Here is an 18,006-nt window from a genome sequence, read left to right on the forward strand (position 1 = left end):
TTCACAACTCTTTGGTTGGTTGTGCTTTGTACCATAAAGAGGATTGCATACAATGCACCTGGAATGATTTCAGTCCACACTTTTGTGAGGGGGAAAAAAAGCCTCTGGTTGTATTTGCATTCAGGTGGAAGAGTTTATTTGACATGTTCTAATACTCAACCCATATTTACTTCTGGGCGAGTCAACAATTTCTGCGTTGAAGGTTGCATGTGCAGGTGACCCGTTCCATTCACGGATCCACTAAATGTTTTTCAGATCCAGTTCTATGACCTTAGTGTATGCCCCGGATACCCCCATCATTACTCCTGTGTGTGCAAGAAACGTCCTGTTACGCTGTCTAACTCCACTATTCTTCCAGGAATCTCTGTTGGTGGGCTTCCAGTCCCTTGGTGTTTGAGGTCATCTTGTGGTGGAACCCACCATAGTTCTTTTAGACCAATGGCCAAGAGTCTGGTGGTGAAGCCCCTCTTCCCTTACACTGCAAACAATGTCAATGGGATGCTTACCCATAGCAAGTCGATGGCCCGTCCATTCTGTGATGCACTACTAGTAAGATCCCAGATTACTCACAATGCATCTCTTCTGGGGCCTGGAACCAAATTCCTTTGTTTGTTTTGCCACTTCCCATTGCCCCTGGAGCACACTGTGATGTAGTATTCACTCAAACTTGTTTTCAAGCCTTGTGTGTCCCTTCACGATAATGTTGAGACCTGCAATTATCTGATGTGCTTCAATTCTTTCGCTACACCCAATGGTACTGCTAATGTTCTTATATCTAAATTAATCTTTCTTGAGATGAGACAATCTGAAAAAAGTACTTGCAATAAGAGATTCCATTTTGGTGTTCCTTGAACCACAGTGGGGGCACTCGTTCGTGAATCAGTAAACGGGTCCAATGCAAACCATGAACAGACCACCAACCATTCCTATTGAAATAACTTTTTGCACAAATATAAACCATATATTGTCAATGGACAGACATTTGAGTTTAATTGTCGCCATCGGTTTCCCTCCTTGTGCTACTCTTTTTCTAAAGGCATGTTTGGAGAGCTAGTCTGTATGAAATAGTACACCCCATGCTGTTATGTATGTGTATGTTAACGCAAACCTAGCTGGAGAGCAACTAGACAGTTTACATGTTAAGCTTAACAAATGAGGTGGGGCTCAATATGTAGCACTGGCTGTTCTGGCCACGGCGAGTGGATAGGATAGGATGAAGGACCTAGGTATTGGTTGAAGAGAAAGGTCTCGAGTTTCTTCCTGAACTGCAAGGGCGTTGGTCCCGTCCAGATTTCCACTGGATGGTGTGAAGGCATAGAGCTAGCAAGCGAAGGCAATCCTTGGGTAGCTTGCTATTGGATCGCTTCACTACTATCTCTCACAATACAGCTGACAGTCAAGGGGTGGTATTCTGCGATGCTGGCTTGCAGTAATATTCTGATGCCTGATGAAGGACAAAGGTGGGTGGTGACTGGGTGCAGATCCTACCATTTTGGCATGCAAGTGAGTAAAGGGCACACTCGGGCATGGGCGAACACCCAAACTTGCGAATCACCATCCCAACAATACAGGAGCGGTAGAACAGCTCTGGGTAAGTATTACCTATAGTCTCACAGTACCTCAGCAGTGAAGATGATGATGCAAGCAGACACCCTCATGATGCAGCAGAAACAGGACCCAGTCACCAAATTCTTGGGTTCTGATGGAAGGAGGGACATTGGAAGGAATTTTGCAGCAGCAGTCGAGTGGAAAGGCTCCCAGCAAATGATTCTTCATAGCGTCTCATGGTTCTCTGATGTAGGCACCCTTTTCGATAACACCAGATGAAGAACGGTTACTGCCTGATCAATTCGCTGTGTTTTCTGGGTTCACCAGTCTGGTGAAGGGACTTCAAGGAGTGGAGTCTTGCCTATGGAGATCTGGGAGGATTCGATCTTCTGAAGACTATGCACTGCACAGTGGTTGCAGGTCTATGGGTATTGGCGGTTTGCAGCACAGGAAGGTTGCAGGTTGTCATGGTATGGCTCAAGATGCAGGTCGTCACAAAGCTGATTATGCTCACCAGCCCAAAGGAAGGAGTCATACTCTCTAGAGCTCGGTCACATGGAAGAAAGGGTCAGCACAGCAGCGGTCACTGAGCAGGCATCTCTGGTTGCTGGAAATAGATGCAGATGTCTTCTCTTTGGATTTAGTTGCAGTGGTCGACTCGGTATGTCCCTCCACCCCCACCCCCCCGATCCAGCCTCCAAACTAGGAACCCAGCCAATCGGAATTTGTGCTACATTAAAATTTTTGGGGGTGGCAGTCCAGCCAGCCTTCCAGCTGAAACTGGTTCTAGGTATGCATGCTAGAAGACCAATACCAGCAGAGTTTCGGGATCCTCTCCCACTTCCTGTCCTCACAGGCACACTGTGCCTTGACAGGCTTCTCACCAAAGACAACAGTAGGAGAAGGACCTCCCCCACCCTGCAAGGCAGAAGGACCAAGAAAGGACAAACACCCAAGAAATGGCATGATAAAGAAACCAGTCACCGTTTTGGGTCCATGGTCACCCTTCTGTGCATTATTGCAGCTGGGAGTAAAAATTGCCCAAAAGCCAGTAGAACACGTCCATTGCCACCAGCCATTCAGGTGTGCTTGTTACTGTAATAGAAATGTTACAGGAGAAGTGAGAAAGAGGATACAGTGTAACCCTAGAGCACTCCATATAAGGTGGTGTGTGTATCTCACAATATGAAATGTAGAAAGAATAAACAGTATTCACCTACTCTTGGGAACATGTGTTCTTACAAGGAGAATACAATAAAAATGGAAGCCTGAGGGGCTGCCCAGCAACACTGCACAAAATGTGCTGTGTGCTGCAAAAGTAAATTACACATGTCTATAATGTTGGGAGGAAAGCATGACTCCAGAAATGACGTATGGAGAGAGACATAAATGACTACTGTGGCCAGGGTAAAGGAAAAGGCGAGTGGGGAAAAAGGTTCCTACCTAGATATTAACTCCCTCCACCCCCATCCCCATGACCATAAAGGTAGGGACAAGGTTATGACTTTGATTTCATCCATGGACACAGCAGAATTATATAAAGAGAATGCAATTTTATGAGTTTGGACTTTGGCCATCATGCATGAAACGTTGTAAAAGGAAATATACAGCAGACTATGAACGTTTTTAATGTTTGGTGAAATTATCCTGGGCTGAACTGTAGCAACACAATAAAACGCATGGTGGAGCGGCATAGAAGTTGGCAGGGAGGTACTGCGCCAAGGGCCATCCATGCCTCAGACCGTGTGCCCAGCTCTTATGGAGCTGGGCACACGGGCATGGCCCGTGCTGGGGCATGGCCAACACAGTGACTTCTGGGCTTGACACTCATCAGTACGCCATGCATGTAAGTCATTGTACCTGGAGCTGAAGTCCATGACCTGTGCACTTTGGCATTTGGCCGTTTGGTTGGACAAACATAGGTAAACTATTATAAAAGGCATTACAGAACCTTTGTTAACCTTCTGGTTAAGTGTCTGTTCTAAAATTCTGTGAAATGCACTGGGAAATACTTTAGTTGAGGGAAGTGTTGGTTTAAATACAAAACCGAATAACCACTGCCATTTGTCAGTTAGGGGTAGCAGCACATTTTTTGATGGTGTCCTGAGCTGAGCATTGTGTTGGCAATTATAAACCCACACATTTCGGAGACTTCCTTGCCCAGCTGTTGAACATGCGAGGCCCTGGGTCACAGAGGCCTACACTCCGCAAGGAGCCCAAACCTAGGTCATCTTTGATTGGGTATTGCTGCTGACCTGTGAGGCTGACTGGCCGGTTGCCCGCTCTTGCTCCAAACCTTTCCTAAGGTCCCTGCCCCTCCTGACACACATTGGCCCAACATTTGATCCCGTAGCCAGTCCCTACAACCATTATCCACAGAGCAACAAATGCAGAGGCCAGGTTCAATGCATATTGCCCCTTTCCTCCTTCCATCACCTCTGACTACGCAGGATTGTGTTTTGGCCTTTCTAAGGGACACCCAACAACGGTGGTCCGACTACTTGTTGTAACTTTGCATTAACAGACTAATTTACTCAAAATGATTTGCTTCCATACAGTGCTGGTGGAACTCTGCACCCTGTACATTGTCTTAATTATGCAACTACTGCTGTGCTCCACATGCCCCGCCTTGATTCCATGAATTCTGCATTCATAGATTGACCTGCAGACACACTTTTTTGCACTCATCCCATGTAGCCCCACCCCCCATAGTAACCACATTCATAGACCCATTTGGTATTGCACCCAGATTATTTTCACTGCCATGACTGCTGCCCCCACCCCGACATTTATTGTGTTCTTTGGTGAACTTTGCAGTCATATACTTTCGGGCACTCTTAGATCTTTTGCTGCACCACATGTTGATTGCAGTAACAGATTGACACTTGCACTCAGTGTGGAAATACAAGAGCATTCTACAGAAACATGTTTCAGTTTATCCTATCATTGCGCTCATAGTTTAAGTCCGCCATTATAGATTGGTTGGTTTGTACCTGCAGTCTATACAGTGTGTTGCTGTCACATATTGTTATCGTTGCACCCACATGCAGACATCACACCAAGTGAGTCAATGAAACAGGGATTTAGTTGCCTTGTTTTACCACCTTAACTATTTGTGTCATGTATAAACCTATTGTCTTTCTAGATGAATTATGTGTGTAAACTGTTACAGCACCGGCACATTTAGTTTGCTATTGTGTCCATAGAAAGCTTTGCTTCCATGGACTTTTGCTACACCGATAGATTGACCGGACTCAGATTGAATTTCTTGGGCACGGATAGTTTAGTTTGCACAGACTGTTCCTTCATCCATCGACTAACCTGCATCAAATGTATTCCTCCCCATACCCGAATCCCTTAATAGCTCCTGGATCTCGTAGCCTGATATGTTATGACTATTGCACTCCATTTTCCCTATGACCACTGCCCCATCAGACAAATGTTTGTATCACGTGTGTACTGTATGCTATTAGAAAATATACCCCAAGCACTATTAATATGAGTATGTGTGACTACTTCTCCATAGCATGAGCTGCAGGTCTTATCTAGTGTCTAAGTTGGCTGTGCAATATAGCTTTACGTGCCTGCTGGGCCAGCCTCCCAAACAACCCTCAATAGCACTACAGGGAACCATAAGGAAAGTAGAACCTGGGCAGCAGAGAGGCTCAAGAAGTCAATTCTCCCACTAAAGTAATGAGGACTACAGAACGTTCCAGCATGGGTAGCTGCGAGAATACCCACATCACCAAATTCCTTGCAAGAAGACGGACACAATCAAGGGAGGTTGCACACCTGCCATGCTCCAGCAACCCAACAGATGGAAGAGCGAAGACATTCCTACCTTCAGCACACCTTGCCCCATTATCTGCAGCTCTAAGAATACAACTACTAATCCTTAGGAGACTGGCGACCCTGACCCAAAAGCACCCGCACCCGCACCCGCACCTGCAGTTGCAGCAGTCTGCCCCCACACCAACCTCCAGGAAGACCATCTGAATTCTAGGGGGCTTTCTCAGCCCCTTTAAAGACGGTTAGCCACACACAAAACAGCCACCAGCATGCATCATCCAGGTTACCAAACATTTCGCAATAACCCACACTGCAACTGCACAGTTAACAGAGTCGTAAACCACACCCACTCCACATCTAAATCCAGCACCCATAACCTGCTCATCAAGGTTAACAGACTTGCACTTCCTCAACTAAACCTTAGTTTTAACGCCCTGTAGTATTATTACACAAGACCATTCCCCCCAAACAACAATCCTTGATGCAGGGATCACTCTTTAGATGAAAGGAAAACAAGATGAAGTAAACATTGAGAAGTCAATCACCCCACCCTATTATCTAGGCCTGAGTTCAGGGTGTCAAAGTAAGGACAATGATTAGAGTTGTACTTAGAATGCATTTGTATTGATATGCAAGGGGAATGTTACAGAGAACATGTGACGGTATAACATCCTAGTGGATTATCATTCAAAACATGAGAGCACCAAGAAGAAACTTGGTTGGACCATACATATTAAAAATAGCGAGTGGCCATGCAGGCAGCAAATGAGCATACAACAAATGCAACGTATGACGTTTTAACCAGCAGAGTGAACAGAAAAGTGATCCTGGGAACAAAATACATTTGATATTGACAATAAAAAGTAAGATTTTAAAATATTACTTTGTCTTATATGATGATGGACATAGAATACAAATATCCATTGAAACAGAGTCTGTATTACTGGGTAGTTCACCCACCTGAAACGTATCAGAAACACAAAGCTGAGCTATTTGATCAAACTCTGCAAGCTGCTCTTCAAACTCTGCACGCCCTTTTTCCCTGTACTAGGGCATTATTCACTGATATTTGATAGCACAGGAAACTTACAATGTTGGAACCATGCTATCACAATACCTTGTCGTGCATGTTGACCATCACGCATAAATGACCCCTAGATTGAAGTGCAATTTAGGAGTGGTCCTGGGTGACGTGAGGTTGAGCTGCAGCACCACAGGTCAATTTCTGAGGCAACATAAAAACGCCACCAAAAATACAGGCGCAGACTTGTTTTATTCATTGTACAGCCGAAGCTGAGGCTGCATGAAGGTTGGAAGAGCAACACTGAAGCACTGACATGACACAGATGATACAAGTAAGCATGGACATTTGTCAGCCAGTTCCAACACTGGTGATTTCCAATCACCAAAGCCAGCTTCCCTCTCCCACCTCCACAACCCCTCTTCGGCAAAACCAAGCCTTCATTATTATCTTAAATCCAGTTTTCTTTGACATATGTCGGCCACGTTCCTCAATGACAAAAGAACAACAGAAACTTTATAAATATACATAACATCACAATAAGATAACTGCTCCCTTTTTCTTGTTTGATGAGCAGGTGGCTATTCAAACAGGAGATCCTCATCCTGCTCTTCCGAAAGTAAATTAGCCGGCTCACAGATGATAGTTGAAGATACCGCACGAGCTTCACGTTCCTTTTCTACCCTGTCTTTGATAATTTTTTTCTTCTCTTGAATCTTTTTTAATCTAAAAGTAAAAAAAATGTTAAGAGCACCATAATACAGAACCTTGGCATGTTCATATTTTCCCCATTTTACTGAACGGGAATATGAAAATCTTGAAAAACTTCAAATCTGTTCATTCAAACCCATTGGCATGGAATACCTCATTCTCACGTGAATATTCAACCTTTAATTTTAATCGAATACCAGATATGGTTTTGTAATATTGACATTCCAATTCACTCACCACTCCCATCTATTGAGGTGGGGAAGAAAAACACAGGGGAGGGAGTGAAACACATTTTACATAAAGTGTAAGATTTCACCTTGTGGTGTTTTGGAATGGCTGCCCTGCCTTTTTCTTCCCCACCTCAAAAGCAGGGGGCAGGAAGGGACACATTTATCTCAAAACCGCCACCTCCAAATGCACCTTTATCTTGCTGAGTAAAACATCACCCACATGTCCCCCTTTGTGTGGCATCAATCCATGGATCTTACCCCTGCTGACCTTTTTCCATCCCTCCCACAATAAGTCATTTAACCTAAGCCCCCCACCCCATAAGAAAAACTCCAATGTCATCCATTCAAACATAATTGTTTGTTTTCTCGGAATTCATTCCGTATCTCCATCCTCTTTTGGTGGTGTATGGTGCACCTCCCTTCCCTCAAGTGCAATCTAACTGGCCTGCTAATCTCTGCAGAGATCAGCCATGCGTCCATCTGGATTTTTGTTCACCCTGGAGTTGCAACATATATTTTTAAAGTTCTGCCAATGTTTTTTACCTGCTGGTATTCCCAGGATTCCTAAGTGAACCATTCTCAGACCCCAGTCGCCAGCTAGTTGACTTTCTCCCCCATCTGCTAGTTGGCCGCTGCAGGCATGGCTCAAAGACCATAAAAGGCCTATTATTGTCTCTGAATATTCTTTAGCACTCTGGAAGGGGGTGCTGGCCAATCAGAAAGCTCCAAACGTAGCTGCATTCACTGGTATAAGCCTGCGTTCGGAGCAACCTTTGTGTGGCTGGCCTGTGCACTCTACCCTCACCCATTAGCACCTGCATAACTCACACATGCATGCTAATAATGTTCGCTTGTGGACCGGCACCAGACTTCTTCTCTGCCCCGCCCCTCACCCTCCCCCACGTATGGTTTCCATGTTGATAACATCAGTCATCAACATTGAAAACTGACTAGAGAAATACTGCGCGGCACCAGACATGCAAGGTAACATTTCTTTTTTTCTTTAATTCAAACACACCATTAGCACCCGTCTTATCAATTACACAGGTGTCAATGGTGATATAGCCCACATGGAGGGGGTTAGGCGGGGATGTGTGACAGCTGCTGCTGGTAACAGCACTGCCACCCACGTTAAGCTACTGTGGTCAACCAGAAGAAGGACTCAGACTTCATTGGGTCATAGTTAAAGATGTTTATTTAAATAATAACCAAAACACCTAGCTAGCCATATCACTATGAGGGAAGTTCCTTACCTAGAAAAGGCTAAAAGGTGCACGTCAAGTCCAAAATAAAGTCTTCTGTCTGAATCCTAACCCACTAACTGGCCCTACCACTTTATGAAACGCCTAACTAAAGGCAAGAGGGGAGGCTTGCCCCATAGCCTCGGTATGCGCTTCTGCCTGGCCCAACTTATAATTAACTTGCTCTCAGTCTTAAAGTTCTGTTGGAACACAATGATACAGTCTTACTAATCTTCGTATCGAGTCTCTCCTTTACAATTATGTTAAAGGTCATTTGTACCACGCACTATCACCACCGGAGTGGTCCCCTGGCGCTCTGGCGGCTCTTAAAGAGGAAGGGAAAGGTGGTTAGTGGGAAGTAGCTGGAAAAGTGCAAGAGAGGAGTGATGTGCTGTTGGCGGCCTCAGCCCGTTGTGTCCGTTGGCTGGGCCTGGGGTGTTTTGCGGCCGGTAGTCACCGTGTACTGTTGTGCGAGTCTATGTTTGTTTTTTGTTCTATCGTTGCAATGTGGTGAGGTTTTTGTGGTTTGTTGTGCTGTAGGTTTGTGGTTGTGTTTGGTTTGGAGTTTGAGAGGTGTACGCAGAGGGGGAAATTGTTAGTGCAATTGGTTAGTTGCCATCTTTATCCTGAATTGAGGCGCTGGGCTTCTGTAATTTCCCCAGGTGGGTTTCGGGAGCGCCCCTTTGCCTCTGTCTAGATCTTGGTCCGTCCGGCCTTCGAGGTCCCTTTCAAATCTGGACCCCTCCTCCCCCAGTCTTCCCTTCCCACTCATACGGCTAGCGCACCTGCCCATGTCCACAGCTCATATATTGTGGTGATCGCTAATATCCTGATAATTCCACTCTACTGTGGTACCCGGTGGCAATTTACGGACAAGTGCAGTTGTTGGGTGGGAAGTTGATTCTGTCTCAGTTTGGGTGTCGCCTGTGTTCCCCTCTAACCGGTGTTCTTCGTCCAGGTGCCGTGGGAGCTTCTTCACATCGGGAGAGGTCCACCATCTGTACTGGGGGTTGTCCTAGTCCAGTTCATTCATCCCTTTCCTTTCCGATTCGGTTTTCAGTTTGAGTCTGTAGTGTTGAAGAGCCAGGTTTTTAGTAATTTCCAAAATTTTAGGTGATTTTTGGTGTTTCTTATGTCTTTTGGGATGTTGTTCCAGGTTTTTGCGGCTAAGTAGTAGAAGGAGGTGCCTCCCAGTTTCTTCTTGAGGTATGGTTTAGGTTCCAGGCAGATTTTCGTTGCTTGACCTGAGCCGTCTTGTTGGCTTGTAGATTTTCTTTTGTAGGAATTCTGCTCCCTGTCCACTGATTGCCCTGTGCGTTATGCACATTGTTTTGAAGGTGATGTAATGTTTTATTGGGAGCCAGTGTAGTGTTTTTAGGGCAGGGGTGATGTGCTCTCTTCTTGATAGTTTGAGGAGCTGGCTGCTGCATTTTGGATCCGTTGTAGTTTCTTCAGGAGGTACTCTGGAATTCCGTGGTAGAGGCTGTTTGCATAGTCGATACTTGACATGAAGAGGGCGACTATAATGAGTGTTTTGTGCGTGAAGGAGAGGAAAGGTAGGATTATTCTTGCTGTGTGGAGGAGGAAGAACCATTTCTTGACTGTTGTGTTTACTTTTTACTACCTTAGATGGTGCAGTCGGTTCCCATTTCCGTTGGCCACGGAATGGTGATTTCGTTCTCTTGGTCTTTGGATATGAACATTTCTGTCTTTCCTGGATTGATCTTTAGGTTATTGGCAGCCATCCAGTTGAAGACTTCTTTTAGGCACTTGATTAGGGTTGAATGATCAGCTTGGGTGTCATTGATTTTGTAGATGATTTGGGTATCATCTGCATAGTTGTAGCATGTGATGGTGTACTTTTTGAAGATTCGGATAATTGGAGTTTGGTAGATGTTGAAGTACAGTGGTGATAGTAAGGATCCTTGTGGCACTCCACAGTCGTTAACTTTTGGAGTGGATCTGAAGGGTTTAATCCATACAGTTTCTGTTCTGTCTGCTAGGAATGATTTAGTCCAGAGTAGTGCTGTGCCTGTTATGCCTATGTCTTGTAGTCTTTTGGTTAGGGTGTCATGACTGTGTCGAAGGCTGCAGAGAGGTCGAGTAGAATGAGGGCTGAGGTTGTGTTTGAGTCTGCATTGATTTTTAGGTCGTCCCAGATGGATAGTAGTGCTGTTTTCGTTCCTCTTGCGGGTCTGAAACCGACTTGAGCTTGATCCAGCACGTGGTGTTTTTCTACGTATTCTTGGGTGTGTTTATATACGTAGGCTTCCAGGAGTTTTGCCAGGTAGGGAATGTTTGAAATTGGCCTGTAGTTGGAGAGGTCTTTTGTGTCGCCACTTGTGTTTTTCAGAAGTGGTTTGATATATGCTGATTTGAAGATCTTTGGTACAGTTCCTGTTGCTGTTGCTAGAGAAAGGTTCATAAGGTTTCTGTAGTATTCTGCTGGTGTTCCTTGTGTGAGGATTGATTTGTAGATGTCCAGAGGACAGGGATCCATGCGTGATTGAGCTTTCTTGCTGTGTTTTACCAGCAATGCAGATGCCTTTGCTGATATTTCAGGAATGTTTTTGAGTTTGTGCTGAGGTTCTGTGATGGGTTCGCTTTACAATGTGGTTGGTTGGTATGTTTTGAATGGATTGTCGTATGTCATTGATTTTTTTTTTGTTTCTTTTTTTTTTTTTTTTAAGTGTTCTGCCAGGTCGTTGCATAGTTTCTCTGAGGGGGTTGGGGTGTTGTCGCAGCCTGGTGGGTTTCTCATCTCTTTAATGATAAACATTTCTTTTTGTGTGTTGGCGGCATTGATGATTCTGTCATCATAATGCCTTTTCTTCGCCTTTAGAATTTCCTTCTTGTATGCGCGGATTTGTCTCTGGAACAGTGTTTTTGTCCGGGTTGTATTCTTTTCTCCATTCCAGTTCAATTTTTTTGTTTTCTTTTTTCATGGTGCTTAATAGTGGGGTGAACCATTTTGCCATTGCTCTTTTTTTGATGGGGTGAATGGTTTTTCTGGGGCGATCTTGGCGATTGCGTCTGCGATCCATTTGTCTAGTAGCTCCGCTTTCCTGTCTGTCAGTTAGCTGTAGATGACGGTTTGGTTAATTCCAGTTGTTCTAATAGGTTGCTTTCTTTCACGTTTTTCCAGTTTCTTTTTGAGGTGGTCGTGAGTTTAGGGGGTTGGATGCAGACTTGAGTAGGCAGAGTGATCACAAAAGGGATGATGAGGTGGTCGCTCCACAGTATTTGTATCGGCGGTGCCGTGGTGATGAGTTTTTCCTCTGCGAAGATTGCGTCGAGGGTGTGTCCTGCCGAGTGTGTTGCCCCTTTGAACAACTCACTACCATGAAACTACGACAACTAGTCAGTCAGTGAGTTTAGGGAGTTGGCGTGACTGTCTTCAAACCAGATGTTGAAGTCCCTTAGGATGATTAGGTGTTCGTTTATCATATGTCGGTGGTCTGTACACCAGGATGAATGTCACATTGGTTTTTGGGCTTGCCGTTAGGTGTATTACCATGGTTTCACAGTTGGGGATGTTGAGCAGTTCATCTGTTTTTATTTTCAGATGTCCTTTGAATGCTATTGCAATGGCTCCTCCTTTGATTTTCCTGTTTATTTGGAGGCATTTGAAGTTGGTTGGAAGGCAGCTTTGGAGTGCGATTTTGTAGTTGTCATCCAGCCATGTTTCTGTGATGAACAATGCCGTTGTCATCGAGTAGGTCGAAGATCTCTGTTGAGTGTTTTGACATGGATCTTGCGTTTATAAGATTGCAGTGGAGTTTCGGGGTGTTTGGGTTGGAATTTCTTGTTGAGTTCGTCTTCTGATTGGTGTTGGGGTTTCCTTCCTGGTCGAACTCTTGCTGAGGTGTGGGTTTTGGGGTGTCAGCGTCTTCGAAAAGTTCTTCTAGGTTCTGTCTTGGGTTTTTGTTTTCATCAGGTTCGTCTTCCATGAGTTGTGGTTGTCGATTGGTAGTTCTTGCTTTGGTGATGAAAGGTGTTATCGCATCGGAGGTAAGTCTGTTCTGTATGGGTTTCACTCTGCCTTTGGTAAAGAAAATTGTGTCCTAGTTTTACTTCTCTCTCCAGGATTACTCAGACACTTCACTATCTCCCTCCTTCATGGAACTGGGACTCTCCCAAAGTCCTGTGGCTCTTTGGTAGGTGTCTCTTTTCCTAATCACAATGTTTAACTTAGGGTGTCTGTCTGCTTGAGTATTGCAGGTGTCTGTGGCCTCATGCATGATGTTGGCGTTGCTGCAGAGCATTCACCTTCCTTTCACTCTTTTTCCCCTTAAGATGAATGTCCATCCTTCTTTAGTAGCCTTGTCAGCTTTCCCAGGCTAGAAATGCATCACTCATGTCGCCTTCACTGCGTTCTTCATAGGGCATGTGCCTGTTAGCTACCCTTCAGAGTTCTCGTGCTTTTGGCGGCTATTACAGCCTTGTCTCTTTCACTCTGCTTTAGCGGGGCCATAGCTTCTCTTTAGTTCTTATACCTGTGTTGTAACTCCTGGAAACCAATAGTAGGCTTCACTGGCATCCACAAGTCAGTAGCGTCCGTTTCCCCGCCGGTACGTCTCTTGGTCGAAAAAGCACTTGCTGGATGGAGCTCGGGGATACGGGCTCCTCTCCCGTCTCTGTTGCTGGGCGCCAGGCCCATCATTGCCCTTCAGTGTTCGTGCCACCAGAGAAGACTTATTTTCCTGCTGTGTTTCTTTGTCTGACCGGAGCCTTCTGCTCGGTCAAAGCACCCACCATTCAGCCTCCAGCTAGTGAGTCTCCCTCTGTTCACATTACTGCTTGCTCTGTGGCTTGACATGGCTCTGCCCCTCCAGGACGTCAATGCTACAGAGGCTCGCCTCTGCGTAGCAGTTGCACTCCTCCCTCTGTAGGAGTCTCTCCATTCACAGTACGCTCATTCCTTATAAACGGCATTAAAACAAAGGAATTGTGTCCGTCTTCCTTGATCATGGCATTCAGGCAACGTTCAGCATTACCCGAAGTCAATAGAGACAAAGAAGCATCTTCATTGCTTATAGTCATAACAGGAAATGCCAACGTTTTTCCATCATCCATATAGGCAGAAATGGTGGTTTGGACTGGGAGCACCTTATTGGAATGGGAGTCCCTGTCCCAAAGAAGGGAGTCACTCCCAGTGAGGTCTCACTTGCCCAGACATCTAGGGAGGGTCTTACTTAGCGAGCTCACCTTCCTAGCCTTAAAGGTGTGGCTTCCCCTCTGGGGAGAAGGGTCAAATTGTCCAGATTCTCCCTGTGGAAATTGAACAGATTCTTATATGCAAATCCGGTACTGGCTCTCTCATCCTATGATCAAACAAGGGGCCATATGCGAACTCTCCGCCCTAGAACTCACACTGTAACAGGACCCTCAGGGAAGAGAAATTTCAAGGATATATAGACTACTACAAGAAGACATGTTATCCATCCGTCCTAAACACGTGTCCCTCTGGGAAGCAGATCTGGGTCACCCATAGAAGACCAATCAGGGTTGGATATCTGGTCCAGGAACAAAACCTCCTCCAGTTGTATAACCAACAAAGAATGTGCCCTAAAATGACTGTACCAGTGGTACTTTCCCCCCAGAGTACCTTCACCACTTTGAAAAGTCACTAGACCCGGCCTGCTGGTGGAAATGCAGGGCGCATGGATCCTACTTCCACGTGTGGTGGGACTGCCCGGTGACACAATCCTTCTGGGAGATGGTGATCAAAACAATCAAGGCCATTACTCACATAGCCCTACCCCCTGGAACCTGAGGTGTTATTACTAGGGACCCCCCTCCCGGAGGGTTATCAAAGAACCAGAACCACTGTGAAGCTAATCACACAACTTCTCCAGTATTGGATCTTTCATGGATTCACATGCTGTGAATATTCCCAGTCGTCAGGCCTCGGTCATTTTAACTTAGCATTTTCCTATGGAAAACTTAGACACTTCATTGTCCTATCAACGTCCTTTTTTGGGTGCTTTAGCCACCACCAATAGGACGTAGGGTATAAATAGCCCTGCCCCTGCGGCTTCTTTTCAGATTTCAACCGTCTCCAAAGTGTTGGGATCACCTCGTGCTGGTTTCTGGACGTGCTTGTGCTATTGGATTTTGCAATGTCTTCAGGAATGAATAAGTCCCTGTTCCGGCTCTGTGCGACTTGCGGTCTGAAGGTGTATGAGGGGGACGGGCATATGGACTGCCTCTATTGCCTTTACCCCATCACTCGGCCAATTCTTGCGAGATCTGTAAAGGGTTTTCGCAGAAGACACTTAAGGACCGCAATTGGCGGTTGGTGTGTTGTCTGAATGAGGGTGCCTACCCTGCCTCGGAGGTGGGATCAGTTCGTAGCCTGGCGTCTGAAAGGCCTGTTCAAGCGGCGCATAATTGCCGGGCGGCGGCGGCTGAGCCTCCGGCTGAGAAGTCTCGGCCTGCCCCTGGGGCGGAGGTCGGGAAGAGTGGTCGCTCCTCTTCGAGTTAACACCCGTCGAAGGGGGCGCCTTCGTCCAAGCATGGTCGGTCAGACTAGTCTCGGAGGTAGGGCCGAGAAGTCGGCGTCGCAGGTGAAGGCCAAGAAGGACTCGTCGTCGAAACACTCCTCTTCAGGGGACCATCACAGGTCGTCCTCTAGCAGGGAGTCATCTAAACATCGGTCCAGTGGGGCCAAGCAGGCGGGATCGTCTGGAAAATCTACACCACAGGTTGCGGTTCCGACTGTCATCATCAACAGGGTTCCCGTCGTCGACAGTTTCCAGCTCCGCTGCCGTCATCGACGGTTGTGTCATTGGCTGCGGCGGCGACAAGGGATAAAGGTCCGATGTTCCCGTTGTTGAGGATGGATACGGACAGCTTGTGACGAGTGAGGCATGCCAGTCTTCTGCTTTTGACTCGCTTCTGCCTGACACTCTTCTACATCAAGAGACTGCTGCTTTGTCGGTGTCATCGGAGGTGGAGGATGAACGGGAGCCGGTGTTGAGTCAGTCGGCCCTAGGCCTGCAGTGTGTTGGTCCATCGATGTCGATGGGTGTGGGGGCTGGTCCGTCCAGTTAGCCACTGGTGAATCCGCAGGCGATGTCGCTCCAGGTCCTGTACACGCTGCAATCCTTGTTGGGCCAGCTGGATTCCAGGTTGCCTCCTCTGAATGTGGCTCCGGTGGGGCCCATCATCAACGCTGCAGGTGTTCCTCCGCGTTTGACGTCTGCGGCTGAGTTGCTGGCGCCTCTGCCGGTGACTGAAGATCATCCACGTTCCCATCCTGAAGAGGGTGAGCTGCTGGGCACTGAGTCGGACAGTGTGCCTAGGGAGACCATGTCTACTAGCTCTTCGTCGCCGCCGAGGGATCCGGCGTGGGATTCAGATGTTGAGGTGGACTTGCCTCATAGTCCGGCACAACAGTCTCCTCCCGATGATGTTGGGATGTTCCACGCCATGATGGCGAAGGCATGTGTGGAATTTGGGGTTGGCTCCTGAGGAGGAGCGCTTCCTGTTTGACCACATGGGCAAGAGACAGAAAGCTGTGTTCGATGTGCCTATCCTGGACCACGTGTGGCAGAAGGGCCTGTGCACGATGCAACATCTCTTCTCGGAACCGGCTGTCAAAGGGAGGGTGGAGAAGAAGTTTAAGGCCCCGGACTCTACACCGAAGTGCTTAATGTCGCAGCCCACACCCGAGTCGGTGGTGTCGGCGGCAGCTAGCCGAAAAGCCAGGAGTCAGCACAAATGTGTTACCCCTCCCGACAGTGACACCAGGAGACAGGATGCCTTTGATAATAAGGTTTTGGCTGTTGGGGCGACAACGGTGAAAGCGGCCAATTCATTGCGATCATGGCTCGCTATGCTCGTGAGATGTGGCATCAGCTAGCGCCTCTGTTGGAACATCTGCCTGAGGAACACCATAAAGCGGCCATGCTGTTGGTACGCGAAGGGGAGGAGGCGTCCAATCATAGTATTAACATTGCTGTGGACTTGGCGGAGTCTGGTTTTAAACAGATTAACAACGGTGTTGTGCTGCGTCGACAAGCCTGGATTAAGTGCCCAGGCTTTCGCCAGGAGGTGCATTATAAGGTTCTGGACATGCCCTGTGAGAGGGGAGCAGTTTGGTGAGAAAATTGATGAGGCCCTCAAGGGTATGGAGGACTCTGAGACTGCTAAATCGTTGGGAGCTTTGCAGAGTAGGCACTCTTTTTGCCCCTTTCGTCCCTTCCATGGGGCATGGGGCATCGGGTAATGCCTGGTTTACTTCCTTCAGAGACCGGGGTTACGGTCGGTTTGGTTACTCCTCCCAGGGGTATAGGAGGTCAGCGCAGTCGACACAGAAGAGTCGGGACTTTCAGGCCTCCAGGAAAAGAGGTGGGCAGGCCTCTTCCTCCAAGGGGAGACAAGTTAAGCCACAGCAATGACTGTCATCAGGGAACTCTGCTGGGGGGTAGGGTAGCACTGCACGTGGACGAGTGGTGCAAGATTACATCAGACCGTTGGGTGTTGGACACGGTGTGTCTGGGCCACTCACTGGAGTTCAAGTGTTCCCTGGTACCCATTCCTCCAGTGTATACCGTGCAACCTTTCCCATAACATCCTACGGCAGGAGGTTGTACTTATGCTACAGAAAGGGGCTATAGAATTGGTTCCGGTGGCCGAGAAAGGCCAAGGGGTTTATTCCTGTTACTTTGTGGTGAAGAAACCCAACGGCAAGTGGAGACCCATTCTGGACCTTCGGGCGTGGACCAAGATTCTGCAACGCCTGAAGTTCAAGATGCTCACGCTTCAGGAAGTCATTTGGTCTGTAAAGCCGGGCGAGTTTCTGGCCTCGTGGGATTTACAGGACGCATATTTCCACATTCCCATGCGTCGGCAGCACCGTAGGATTCCGCGGTTTGTTGTAGGAGAAGATCATTACCAGTTTTGAGTTCTCCCGTTCGGTTTAAAGTCGCCTCCAAAGACGTTTACAAAATGTTGTTGCCGGTGGCGGCGTGGCTCCGACGAGGTGGTCATCGCGTCTACCCATACCTGGATGACTGGCTGGTATGCAGTTCGTCACCGGGGGAGGCCCAGGACAGTCTTGGCTCTACCATGCAGCTGTTGCAACGGCTAGGCTTCGCCGTGAACTTTGAGAAGTCCTTTCTGTCGCCTTCCAAGGACTTGGTGTTTCTGGGGGCAGAGTTTCAGACTCAGCTAGGTCTTGTGAGGCCCTTGAGCGAGAGGGTTCTGAAGCTCTGGCAAAGAGCGGCAGAGTGGAAGATCGGTACAAGGGTGTCGGTCCGGACCTACATGTCACTGCTGGGGGCCATGGAGTCCTGCATTCCGCTGGTGAAAAACTGTTGTCTCTCCATGAAGCCAGTGAAGGAGTTCCTCGCCGACCGGTGGGCTCAGAGTCGCGGATCATGGTCCGACAAGGTGGTGATCGATGGCGGTCTGGTGGAAGCTCTTCGATGGTGGCAGTGCTCGGACAATCTGGTTTGGG

At 47.4% G+C, this 18,006-nt stretch overlaps 1 protein-coding gene across 1 annotated transcript in view; it reads right to left on the minus strand.

Annotated features, from left to right (window-relative positions):
- Positions 1-6,591: 6,591 nt before the first annotated feature.
- The window catches only part of ATP6V1D (ATPase H+ transporting V1 subunit D), a 238,305-nt gene continuing 226,890 nt past the window's right edge, over positions 6,592-18,006 (minus strand). The window contains exon 9 of the mRNA XM_069638720.1: positions 6,592-7,084. Within this exon, the coding sequence (XP_069494821.1) occupies positions 6,940-7,084 (145 nt within the window). The 3' untranslated portion in view covers positions 6,592-6,939. The remainder of the gene's footprint in view (positions 7,085-18,006) is intronic.

The sequence above is a fragment of the Ambystoma mexicanum genome, chromosome 14 (genome assembly GCF_040938575.1).
Source record: "Ambystoma mexicanum isolate Mex_15411 chromosome 14, UKY_AmexF1_1, whole genome shotgun sequence".
Lineage (NCBI taxonomy): Eukaryota > Metazoa > Chordata > Amphibia > Caudata > Ambystomatidae > Ambystoma > Ambystoma mexicanum.